General features: G+C 41.0%; 1 protein-coding gene across 1 annotated transcript; it reads left to right on the forward strand.

The window, feature by feature from the left end:
- The first annotated feature begins 10173 nt into the window (after nt 1-10173).
- On the forward strand, nt 10174-11642 carry tmem256 (transmembrane protein 256). The gene is made up of 4 exons (XM_027028922.2): nt 10174-10361; nt 10638-10675; nt 10845-10925; nt 11176-11642. Exons 1-4 carry the CDS (start codon nt 10280-10282, stop codon nt 11317-11319), a joined length of 345 nt encoding a protein of 114 aa, XP_026884723.1. The 5' UTR covers nt 10174-10279; the 3' UTR covers nt 11320-11642.
- The last annotated feature ends 999 nt before the right edge of the window (nt 11643-12641 follow it).

Consider the following 12641-nt stretch of genomic DNA (forward strand, 5'->3'; position numbering starts at 1 on the left):
CTTTTAAATTCCTGTTTGGATATGTAAATAGGAGACACCTGGTGTAAACGTAACATGTAACATGATGCTGAAAATAAGAACCCCCCTAGAAGGCATATGTGCCTCATTTTTAAAATAAGATAAATGTTGTACCATTCCCAACCAGTAATCCTGTAACCTAAAATCTCAGACAATCTCTTACAGATCAGTCTCAGATTCTGGAAGCAAGGTATATGGGCTGGAACACACTTTTAGAATGCTTAGAATGTTTATAAAGGCAATGCTAATATTTAGATTAGTCATTAAAATGAATTACATAAAGTATGAGATGACATGGAGGCAATAGGAATTCAGAAGACAAGCAACTGTAAGGGAGAAATGTTTTCAGTCAAAGTTTATGCTATTTTCAGAGAGTGGCTACAAACATTCAGCAGTCACCTTTAAGGAGCATTGTGACACTGGAGCACATCTTGCGAGATGAAAAGCATCTCCAGACTCTCTGGGATCTCAAATGTTTTCACTCTCTCTTAAATCTTAATTAAGGAGGGGTTACACTGGTGTCAGTCCACGGCCGGCAGAGTGAACGGGCATCTGTGAGCGGCTACCACCTGGCACTGGCAGAGGAACAGGGCAGTCACCGGGGGCAACGGAGACTGGCATCCCCCTGCTTCTTCCTCTCTATCGCTCTCTCTCACTCATTTGCATGATCAGAGACAGATTGCTGGGTTTGGTACTAATGGGATGTTGTGTGTGTGTGTGTACGCCTGTTTTGTGTGTGGGTGTGCATGCATGCAGTCTCACACTCCCTTGGCATCTGCTATTAAGTGATGCTCATCTGAGCCCTGAGTTCTGGTATGGAGTGAGCAGACTGAGTTAGAGAAGGGAAAACAGTATGTAACTGTGCCCAGGCTCACTGGAGCAGAGCAAGAGAGAGAGAATAGATTAACAGAGGAATGACGAAATAGAGACAAATAGTAATCATAATAAAATAGTATTTTATTTTGTTTATATAACTCTTTATCAGGCTTTCTGCAATAAATGGCTAGAAACAGTGTAATAATTAGAAACAGTGCATGTGCCATAAACATAGTCTAGAAGGTCAACTGCATCAGCTGAAGGTATGAGACAACATAGCAAAACATCTCTCTGTATATATGTATATGAACACACAAATACACACACACAGAGATACACAACAAAACACTTTCAGGTGCAATTGTACATGGGTAGACAACGCTACCCTACATGAGTTTTGGGCAGACAAAGCTCGTTAGCTGTGGCTGGTAGTCCATCAGAATCTAACCTCCCCTTCCTTGTGGCTTTATGCATATGGGGGGAGGCTAGGGAAGTAAACCCAACAAGAAATCTGGAACCGGAGTTCCAAAGACAGTTTGCAGATTACAACTTCATTCTGGCAACTCCTGCAACGCCAAGCTGTACTGGCCCTTGCTTTTCCCTTGGTCAACAGCAATGATGTGGAGAAGGGGTGTCTGCTACATGACAACAGCTAATTCTCCATATCCTCTTGCTCAGGCCTCTGCCCTGGAGAGGATACTTCAACAATGCTTCTTAGTGCTGACACACCATGGTAAGCAGCAGTTAATGGTACGAAAATTTGGCGAGCCTCAAAGCAAGTCCTACATGACCCACACTACCATCTATGGAACACTATCTACAGTTGTAGCCAAAGGTTTTGAGACACAAATTTTGATTTTCACAAAGTTTACTGCCTCAATTTTTTGTCATATTTTTATATGGTATAGTGAAGTACAATTATAAGAATTTCATAAGTTTTTAAAACTTTTTATTGACAAATACATCCAGTTTAAGCAATGACTTAATATTTATAGTGTTGACCCATCTTTTTTAAGACTTTGGTATGCTGGATATCAGAATCAAAACTTTGCCTAAGAACACTGCCATGAATAAAAAATGGTATCAAAACATCCTCCAAGAGCAACTTCTTCCAACAATCCATGAGCAATTTGGAGATGAACCATTGTTTTTCCAGCATGACAAGCACCATGTCACAAGGCAAAAGTGATAACCAAGTGGCTCGGTGAACAAAACATCGCAATTTTGGGTCCATTGCCAGGAAACTCCCCAGATCTCAATCCCATTGAGAAGCTGTGGTCAATCCTCAAAAAGTGGGTGGACAAACAAAAACACAGAAACTGTGATCAACTCCAAGCACCGATTAGGCAAGAATGGGCCATCAGTCAAGATTTTGCCCAGAAGCTGATATCCAGCATGCCAAGGCGAACTGCAGTAGTTGTAAAAAAGAAGGGTCAACACTGTAAACATTAAGTCTTTGCTTAAATTGGATGTATTTGTCAATAAAAAGTAAAAAAACAAACAAACTTATAATTGTACTTCACTATACCACATAAACATCTGACAAAAGGATCTACAAAAAATGGAGTAAATTTTGTGAAAGCCAAAATTTGTGTCAGTCTCAAAACTTGGCCACAACTTGTACAACACTGCGATGGCTACCTTTGAAAAAGACAATCAGGTTTGCTGATTGGTTCCAGGCCTGCTCCTATGAGCTGTTACCTCTGATTGAGAAGAAGAGGACCAAAATGGAAACATACAAGTCCTCTCCAAATGAGAGGAACCTGCAGATACTGTGGGCTTCTTGAAGCAAAGTCCAGCAGGCTAGCAGGCTGCCAGGGGGTGTGCCAGTGACTACTAGTTTGACATCCACTAGGTCCAGCATTGCTCTAAGATCCAGCTGGCTGTCTCAACATCAGAGTTCTTTGATATACTCAGTGGGGTGAAACTGGAATGCATTCTTGCTCTGACACTGTTTGGAAACTTCTTTGCAGCCCTACTCAAGTATGCCTTTGGAAAAGCCATGGAGGATATTTATCTCTGCAAGGCCTCACCATCAGCTGGCCTCACCATCAGACTGGCCTCAACATCAGCTTGTAAAAGGTGATGGGTAAGACGTTGACTCTGACCCATCTATCAGCATTGCAGCTATGAGCTGGAAGCTGACCGTGAGTTCACAAACCCGGCTCAGTGAGCTGTCTTTCAAGAGTGAGAGTGCGTAGGAAAGGCAGCTGCAACTTTCTCTAGACTGACCAAGAGAGTATGGACCAATGGCAAGTTCATAGTGAACACCAAAGTCCAGGTATACATTGCCTATGTAAGACTTGGACCCTTTGCATGAAACTAGAACAGCAGCTCAACTCCTTTAACATGTGCAGTCTCTGGTGTAGACTCAGCTGACATCCTGCTGTCAGACGTGTGCCAGGGACTGCAGTCAGATAATGGACTCTGCAGCTATAGTCGATGCTGCACAGGCTTGTCCACTATGAAAAGCTGCCTACCTGCCATATATGCATAAACATGTACTGTACAGGTAATAGCACTGGCATAACTTTGCTTTGCAAAGTGATGTGGCCAGGGTTGTTGCACTCAGTTCAGTTACTCCTCAAATTTGGGTTCTTTTAAGAAATCAAGTCCTTTAAGAAAACACACATTTTCACTGAAAAGAAATCAGCATTGGGAGTGAAATGAAGAAATCAGCACTGCGACTGAAATGAAGAGTCTGACGAAAGGCATTATGTTTGTCAAGCCTATGTGTGTAAACAATACAAGAAGTATTAGTTTAAAATATATTTGCAGTGCAATTGCTTTGTATTTTATTTCGTTTCACGAAATGTCAGTGCTGTATTTATTACCCAAGCATCGCCTGACAAAATACAAATATAAAGGTTTTCTGATTCTGTCTTTAGGAACATAATATGTTTCATTTTAATAAATAAAACAAATGTCATTATTACAGAATAAATGAAGCGAAGACATTTAGTAGAGTAAACACTAATATTGTGTTTGAAAGTGTTTGAGTTGTGTAAAGTGAAAAGTGGTGGAGACAGTATCAGCCATTTCACAAAGTGGTGGGGACATGTTCCCAGTGTCCCCAGTATAAATTGGGCCTATGGGTAAGTGAATAAAGGCAAAAGTGAACGTGAAAGTGTGAGCGTGTGAGTGTGCACACGCTACTGGGAACAAAACCACATGTGGATGTTTTATCCATGACAGGAGGTGTGTATAAATCATGGCAGGAGAAAAATGTAGGGTTTGATTTTTCCATGAAAGAGATTCTCTCTCCATAGTGATGCACTTCTCCTTGTCCCCATGGGCCTGGAACCACGGCTGGAATACTGCACTCCTGCTGCTAGTGGGTACAGTGAGCCCTCTCACTCTCTGCCGTCCAGCTTTACATTCTGATCTATAGGCATCATATTATAGATCATTTATCATTATGCCTTTCTTCTTACCCAAAACTGAATGTTCACTTACTGACATAAGTCTTCCACTTACGTACTGCTTTAGTAAGTACATTAGATAATGGGATTATTGATAAGAAGAAGTATGAACATCCACTTACACACTCTACTTACACATTCCCACACCCATTTACACACTCCCACTCACTCAAACACTACGACACACACTGTTACACACTCCCATACTCATTCAAACACTCCCAATTAGACACTCACACACTCACTGCAACAAACACTACCACACACTACCACACACACACACACACACACACACACACACACACACACACACACACACACACACACATATCTTTAATAATAGAACACATTTTCACAGGTAGAAATATCTCCATTTTTATGTATTTGCTTATGTGTTTTCTTTTTTATTGTTATTTTGTTTATAATTCTGAATTTGTTGAACAGCAGTTCATTACAGTTTGTAAGGACTGTAAACAAGCATATTAGGGGAAAATAAAAAGCCAGATGAATCTCAAAAAACTAAAAAAAGACTGAACAGCCTGTAGTCATAGCTACATCTAAAACATTTCACCCTTCCAAAGGTAGCTTTTAAATAGCAAGTAATACAAGAGTTCTGAATATGAAAAATCAGATTACATTAATGAGATTGTGTAATCCCTTATGGTGCAGATCAAAGTAGACAATCAGGTAATGAGTAATACTTAATGGAATATACTTTACATCTTACATGATCTTACAGATCACACAGCACGAATGCGTGATGCACTGGTCAAATTCATACTGCTTAATTCTTAATACCTAATGACCTCCTCCAGAGAGTGGTACTTGTTTATAACAGTGCACTATGTGCATGATGTTCTACACCCATGTGTAAACTGTTGCGTGCATGTATGCACACATGCGCACGTGTGTGTGTTTGGCAAAACGTACAACTCTTAACTCATAGTGACCCCATCTTCCAAAACAAAGTGAACCCCCCCCCCCAAGGGCAGTTCATTCTTAATCCTCGTTCAATTAACCCTGCTAATAGGAGTCATTCTTTGGTTAAGAGCAATTAGAAATGTTCTTTACTATATTAGTTTGCAAGTTATAACACCTGGCTTACAAGGATGCAGTTGAACATCCTCCTAAGATCCTCACAGAGCTTTCAATCATCTCTGAAAAATCCATGCAGATTGATCTAGATGTTATGATAGAGAAAAAAAGAGGCTCCACTGGGAAGCCATTAGTCATGAGTGTAGCATTTGAAAAAGAAAAGTGAATCTTTGCTTGTTAGATGAAGCAGATGACCTCTAAGAATCAGGCACTCAAAAAAAAAAAAAATAGACAAGACGTGACTGTCTGAGAGCATCTCTCTGAGACAGCCAGCTCACGACTAACACAGAACATCACCTAGCAACCACCCAAATATTCTCCAAACCCCAGAATGAGCTGCTTAGCAATATAGCATCACCACCACACAGACCCTGTGCAACAGACTACATTGCCGTAGCAGCAGACCAAGGAACCTTCTCTCTGGAGTTCTCAGGAGGGAATCACGGCATTGATATTTTGTTTCATCACCTAAATGACTAGGGGACCAAAGACATCCCTCACACCTTATCCAGACTAAAGGATGGGTTTGCCCAGAGTTGCATCCTGGACAATAACTTCACCCGGCACATAGAGCACAGGTGAGTGACTGCAGAAAAGACTTCCCCACCTGGTAGCCTAGCAGGTGAGAGCAGGGACCCGGCCCTACATTTGCTCGCTAGAGTGTGGGTGAGCTGCGAGGGCACCACTGAATGAAATGTACCTCTCTCTCCCCAAACAGTGTCCTGAGCAGCAGAATGGAGCAGGTAGGGATGGACAGCTCAAACGGGAGCCAGTGGCTAAACCCTGGCAATTTGCATTGATCACCTTTGAAGAGGAATGCAGATGGGTTTAATGAGCTCTGCTAATTACAGCTGTGCTACTTAGCCTCCCTCTCTAGGTCTCCCTCTGCTCTCCACAACCAGAGACTGGAACATACACTGAGTGTTAGTTAGGGGGACAGAACGGACTTGACATTTAAACTGATGGGTCAGTAGGAAACATAAGGCCAGGTCTGAAATCTGGTGACATGGCATGGGGGCATGTCATGCAGTGTCTGGGTGTTTCCTCCTTGACTATAAGGGCGGTATACTACAACACAGAAATTGTAGAATAGAAGTAGAACAGCTCTACTTCCATCATTTTGAACACTGTTGCAATGCCCTACCATGATGGTCGCCAAACCTCCTGAATATCCACCACCCTTATAAAGTTAAGTTCCAACATTATTCCTTCCCATCTGGCCAAACTAACTATGGCTGGAGTGGTTCCTTGAGATACTCAAGTAAATCAATTAATAAAAATCATTGATTCTTTTAATCTATAAAACTATATCCATGATATTACTACACCCTATCATGCCTTGTGTGAAATATGTGCAAAACATCCACCAAGCCGAAAAAAGATTCAGTAGCTAAACACCATCACTCACGAAGACCAACTAGGGCAGAGTGAACTAGTCCTCAGTTCCTTACAACATGGTAAGTAGGAGAATAAGCCCATCAGCGTTCTGCAGACCTCAAGGTCTTCATTCTGAGTGAGTACGAAGTGGATAGTTCAGTTTCAAAAAGCCTTTTTTTCTATACGCCTGGATTTGCTAATTTAGTGAAATCAACTCACATGAAATAATTGCATGACTTTTACTTATTTATACCAGAATGTAAGAATTTCTGATTTTTCCCTTTCTTGACCTACTGAGGATTCTGTCCCAAGTGACAGAACATCAGATGCTCTTTGGTGAAATGGATGTTTCCTTGGAAAACCTTGTGAGAGACTGGCAGCCATGCACTGAAGTCATCCGTGCATCGGCTAGGAAGGCTTCATACCTGTTCTGTTTGTCTTGTTTGGTATACTGCAGGTCACAGATACTGCTGCTGGCACAAATATAAAAGGAAAGGAGAACTGTGAGAACGTTGCATTTAGTTTGAGCGCACTGTTATGTTATAAAACGAAGCATTCGTAAGGGAGAAGCTACAGTACACAGACCTGGTGGCTGAGGTGAAAGAACAAGGGGTGCAGAAGTATATAAGACCAGTAGAGATAGCTGCTAGGGGATTAATAGCTAAGTCTGCCATATCCTTGTTTGTGGAATTTGGTTTTAGAGGCTGTAAGCTAAGGGGAGCTATGAAGGAATTATCAGACATAACTGAAAGGGCTAGTCAGTGCCTGTGGCTGAAGAGAGCACAAGCTAGTTGGGGAAATGCTTTATAAAGGTGGGATGGCTGAGGTATTTGGAGTCTCAGGTACATGGTGATTGAGCAGGTGAGTGGATTGTTGTTTCATGTCACTGACGTGTCTAGTATACTAGATCTGGATGGAAGTGGTGGCACTGAGAATGTATTGTTGGTGCCAGTGGGGCTGAGTATCGCCTTAGACACCAGGGAGGACAGTGTGGACTTATGTCTAGACAGATTTTGTCTTAGTTTGGAGATGTGTGGGTATGGGACACCAGATCTGACAAGATCTCTGTTGAGCCTTCTGAGGGTGTTGTGGGCTTAATTCAGTGAAACACTGATGAAGGAAGGTGCCTACCTGATGAACCCTGAGAAGAGTTTGCAAAGCTGTGAAGTTGAGGATTCTTTTATGAAATGAGCAGACTGGGCCCAGCATGACTCTCTCATGGTTTGCCACAGAATATCTTGCATCTTATCCTGTGTATAAATACAGACAGACATAAGAAGATCCTCTCACTGATGTACACTCACACTTAGCACCAAAACAAACACACAGGCCAAAACAACCAAAATCAGGGAGTCATATATGGACCAATACAGCATGACCGATTGGAGAATCAGATCCAGCACTGCTTTGTATGACAGAACTGCATGTAAATAGTATGATCATGTACATCTTCTCTTGCTAATACAACAACATCATATGAAAATGTGGCTAGAGGAGCAGACTGCTTCCATTGTTATCACCCACAAGAAGCTTGTATGAATATATTTGTGAAAATTAATTCACAGTAAAGGAGAACTTGACTGACTCCAAGCACACATCCTTTTTCACCCCAGGATAGGCTTGCCCACATGCACAAATAAGGCTAACAGGCTTGTTTTTAATTAAATTGTAATTATAAAGTGTTAATTATAACAAGGGATTGAAACCTGATGCCTTTTCACCCAAGGCCAGAAACTCTCTAAGTGTGAGTTTTAAAACCATTATGAATTTACCATATAATTCTAGATCTTTTTTCAAACTTAAATATGGCAGGGCCTTTTCCTCTTTTTATAATGGTCCTAGTAAAACAGCGCCCCCCATTGGAAAATTGAAAATGTGTGGGCCCTGGAAATAAATATGAAGCCCCCATTCCCGAAACCTATGGAGAGGAATTCGTGCCAAGTTCAACTGCATTTACGACAGCCACCGTGATGTTCACTAATCTCTAACTATTTTGCTGAGAAGGGTCACATCACGGCATCTAAAACATCTTAGATTTCGGTCATCTGTGATCGATTAGGAACCTGCTGTGGTGTGTATGGCCCCGTATCATTGCCCACGCCCAAAATTCGGCAGTGGGCTGCGATTGGACAGCGATTGCTTTCCATTGCTCTTGACTGAAATGCAGTAATGTGCGTTGTTTTGGTACATTCACAGCAGCAAATCGTGTAATACAATTTAGTTGTGAGCATTTCAAGGTAGTTTGCATTCAGTTTCTACAGAATTCAGCATTTCATTTCATTGAATACAAATTCACACGTAGGCTATATTTCTCTTAAGAGATCTAGCGACGTTAAATTAATTACTATCTTTTACTTATCAGTCACGTTTTCCACAGGTCTAGTGTGTGAATTTCAATCACCCATTGTGCTTTGATTATCTGGTGGATTCAAGCTGGATTGTATTCAATTCTGGTATGAATGATCGTTTATTTTATTTTAATGCAAAGTCCCGTGTATAGTTTTTCAGTAAAAAGGTGAAATGACGTGATGACAATACAACGTATAATTTGCTTTTCATTCTGGCATATATTCTGCACATTGCTATTGAAAAGCCATGTCATACGTATATTGAATTTGACGGGTTTCCACAGTCGTGATTGTATTTCGATTTGGCGCAAATTCCTTTACATACTAAGTACACAGGGAAATAAATCCCCTACGGTATTTTCATTATTTATTCTTTTTATTATACAAATAGTCCTACAATCGGTTTATTGGAATCTAATGGGACACTGAGACATCCTCTTTTATTTTGTTTAACGCTGCAAACGGCAATAACTACATTCATAACAAAAGATCGTAGCATTTTTTTTAATGAAATGGAAGTGGAAGATAATTAATCATTTATATTTTTTAAAAATCTGTTTAAGTTGACTTGGTGCTAAATTTTTGAACACCCATTTTCGTTTCGAATGTCGCTATAACTAATTGAAAGAAGACTGAACATCCTGCCTGTTGGGAAGGAACTAGTAGGTCGATCCTTATACATATATACATTTACAGACTATTTATTTAAATATTTTACTATTCATTTAAATAGTGTAAATATTATATATATACATATATATATATATATATATATATATATATATATATATATATATATATATATATATATATATACACACACACATACATACATACATATACGTACACACACACACACTTTATATATTGGCTTCTAAGATTAAGTTTTATACAGACTATTTATTTTAAGTTTAATAGTTCTGTTGTCGTAGCGACAAAGTGGCTGGAGGACAGTTTATCTTGCCACCGTGCTTTATGGCTTGTGTTTACGTAAGTACTTGCAAATGGACTTAGTGAAGTACCGCAGCGTTCCGGTATGTACCTACGAAAACGGTCACGTGTCTTGAAACGGTAGCGTGTCGCGCCATCTTGGATCCATGTTTTCATATGTAGGCGGGTGGAGGAAGCTTTGCCGTACGGTTCGCACATGACAGCTGTTTCCGGCCCTAATATTGCCATGTTGTGCTAGTACAGAAGCGAGCTATGCGTGCGTCGTTAGCGGTGCAAAGGTTAGCTGCTATTAGCGGCGCTTTTGCAGTCACAGCTGGTGCATATGGGGCTCACGGTAAGCATTATGCGTCCTTGTCAGAGTTTTTAGGATGTTCTCGTCCCTGCTCGCTCCGTGTCAAGCCACCATGTATTCAGGTTGAACGGCCTAGTCATCGTCAGAAGCTTGCCAAGCGTTACAGTAGCGCGGTTTTGAATAACTAGATTTTGTCCGTTCTGTTTTATTATTCGTCTGCATAAACACAGTACCACTACTTACATTGTGTTTTTTATTCCAAAGACGTTGATAATATCCTAAGCATTTGTTATAGTTTTTGGTTTTTTTTCGTATCAGGCTTCAGACTTAGTCACAGGAATGAGTATCAGAGAGAGGTATGTATGTTTGTTAAGCAATTAAATAAAGTTAAGCTGTTTTGGACATTACAGAAACAGTTCAGTCACCAGTTTCTAAAGTTGTAGGTTACTGGTTAAATTGACTAGCAAAATTACACTGGTTAATGTCTCTAATTAATTGCTCTAATAAGTTTATTTTTGTCTGCAGCTGTATAGCACAGCCAACACTTATCACTTCTACCACAGTTTGGCCCTGTTGGGAGCCTCTCAGTGCAGGAAGCCTGCTCTGGTAAGCTTCGTCACGTCTGTGGGGAAAATGTCCACATTAAAGGGAGATTATAACAGAAAGCTATTAGCTAGTTTATTTGAAGCTTAATTTAAAAAAACAATTCCTCTACAGCTGTTATAAAGCTGATCCTTACAACAAGAGAATATGATATGTACGCAATGCACAAATCCCCAGTGTGTCAGACTGCAGGTACAGTATGCCATGCTGTTTGGCACATACTGCTGTTCTTACGGCTCTTTGCTATCTCTAGGCTGGTGCAGTTCTCCTGGCTGGAATAGGCTGTTTCTGTGGTCCTCTTTACCACCAGGCCCTCACAGGTGACCCCTCCTTCAGCAAACTGGCACCTGTCGGGGGCATACTCTTTATCGCTGGCTGGATCACCATGGCTCTCTGAAATTTGACCTTCTGCCTGTCTGTAGCATAGCTCATGGCTACAAAACCATCAGACTTGCTGGGAGTGAGAAGAGTGATTGCTGGAGAAAGAGAATTGATGATGTGGGTGAGAGGGTGAATTGTTCGATCATGTCCGGCAGGTGATAATGAGGCTTTAGGATCACATTCCTCTTTTGACATAAATCCCCATTTTGTATTCATAGAAACATGTGGCTCAGCTGAGACTTAATATGAGCAATGAAGTGTGTGCACTTGGATGTATTGAAATGGTGTAGTTTTGCATTTTTATTTCTTGGAGAAAAATAAAGCTGTCTGAAAAGCTGATTGCCAGGTTGACCTTCTGATATTGTGAGAGAAAAGGCTTGGTGAATTACTGTTACAGGTCAATGCGGAGACATTGCAAAAACCCTTCAGGGTTTCCTCCCTCTGAGTTTGATGGCATAAATCAGTCCATTACTACCAGTCTCAATTTTGAGCTGAGTTTCAGCCCATCTGTATTCAAATGAACAGTGAAACCTATCAAGGCACTACTTCCTGGGTCTCTGACTAGGCAGAGCACTGGGTTTTGTGGACCTTTTTAAACGTTTGTTAATAAACCTCCAGTCAATTTGCAAAGGCAGCCTCATAAGCTGACTTCATAGAGGGGAGACACTCCTATAGGCACTGCATGTTCCAGTAAAGTCTGATCAGCTCTCATAAAACCCTTACTAACTAACTATAAAATTGCCCTGCAAATTGGGGTCAAGTAATCAAAACCACGTCAGTCTCCACTGCATGAGACCTAGGGGTGAGCACACACTACCATGCATGAATAGGGCCTCTGTCCTGAAAATGGGGCTAAACAGTGTAGAGCTACATGATATAATGACTTTAAATGTCACTGACCCATTTAATTGGGTCTAATTTGCAACTGGGTCCTCCTAAGTGAGTGGATGTGTCAGGGTGGGGGAATGTTCTAGAGCTTGTGCACAGAGGCTGTTTTGATAAGTTTGTAATTTTTAGGGTTTTTTTTTTCCTTTCTTTCTTCATGCATGTTTTTCCCTCTGCACTGACATTTCAGCAGTCATGGGAATTCAACCAGCCGCTCATTACCGAAGTTGGATCTGCGTCTCCTTGTTAAAATCCATAAGAGTGTAACATGCCGCTCTGCTTCAGGAGGCCATGTTAAGTGTCTCTTCTGTCTTCTCCATCTCGCGACACTCTCCATTCGGAAGGGATCAAACTTCACAAATCATTGATGCCTGACATCACCATGAATTCAGTCACTCTGTTATGTTCTGATGGCACTCAGATTACCTGTGTGTGCTAGAGCTAAGATCCAGG

The sequence above is a fragment of the Electrophorus electricus genome, chromosome 19, assembly GCF_013358815.1.
Source record: "Electrophorus electricus isolate fEleEle1 chromosome 19, fEleEle1.pri, whole genome shotgun sequence".
Classification (NCBI taxonomy): Eukaryota; Metazoa; Chordata; class Actinopteri; order Gymnotiformes; family Gymnotidae; genus Electrophorus; species Electrophorus electricus.

Coding starts and splice junctions, on each gene's coding strand:
- tmem256 (XM_027028922.2), top strand. CDS start 10,280: ATGCGTGCGTCGTTAGCGGTGCAAAGGTTAGCTGCTATTAGCGGCGCT. Junction 10,362..10,637: donor TGGTGCATATGGGGCTCACG/GTAAGCATTATG, acceptor TTTTCGTATCAG/GCTTCAGACTTAGTCACAGG. Junction 10,676..10,844: donor GGAATGAGTATCAGAGAGAG/GTATGTATGTTT, acceptor TTTTGTCTGCAG/CTGTATAGCACAGCCAACAC.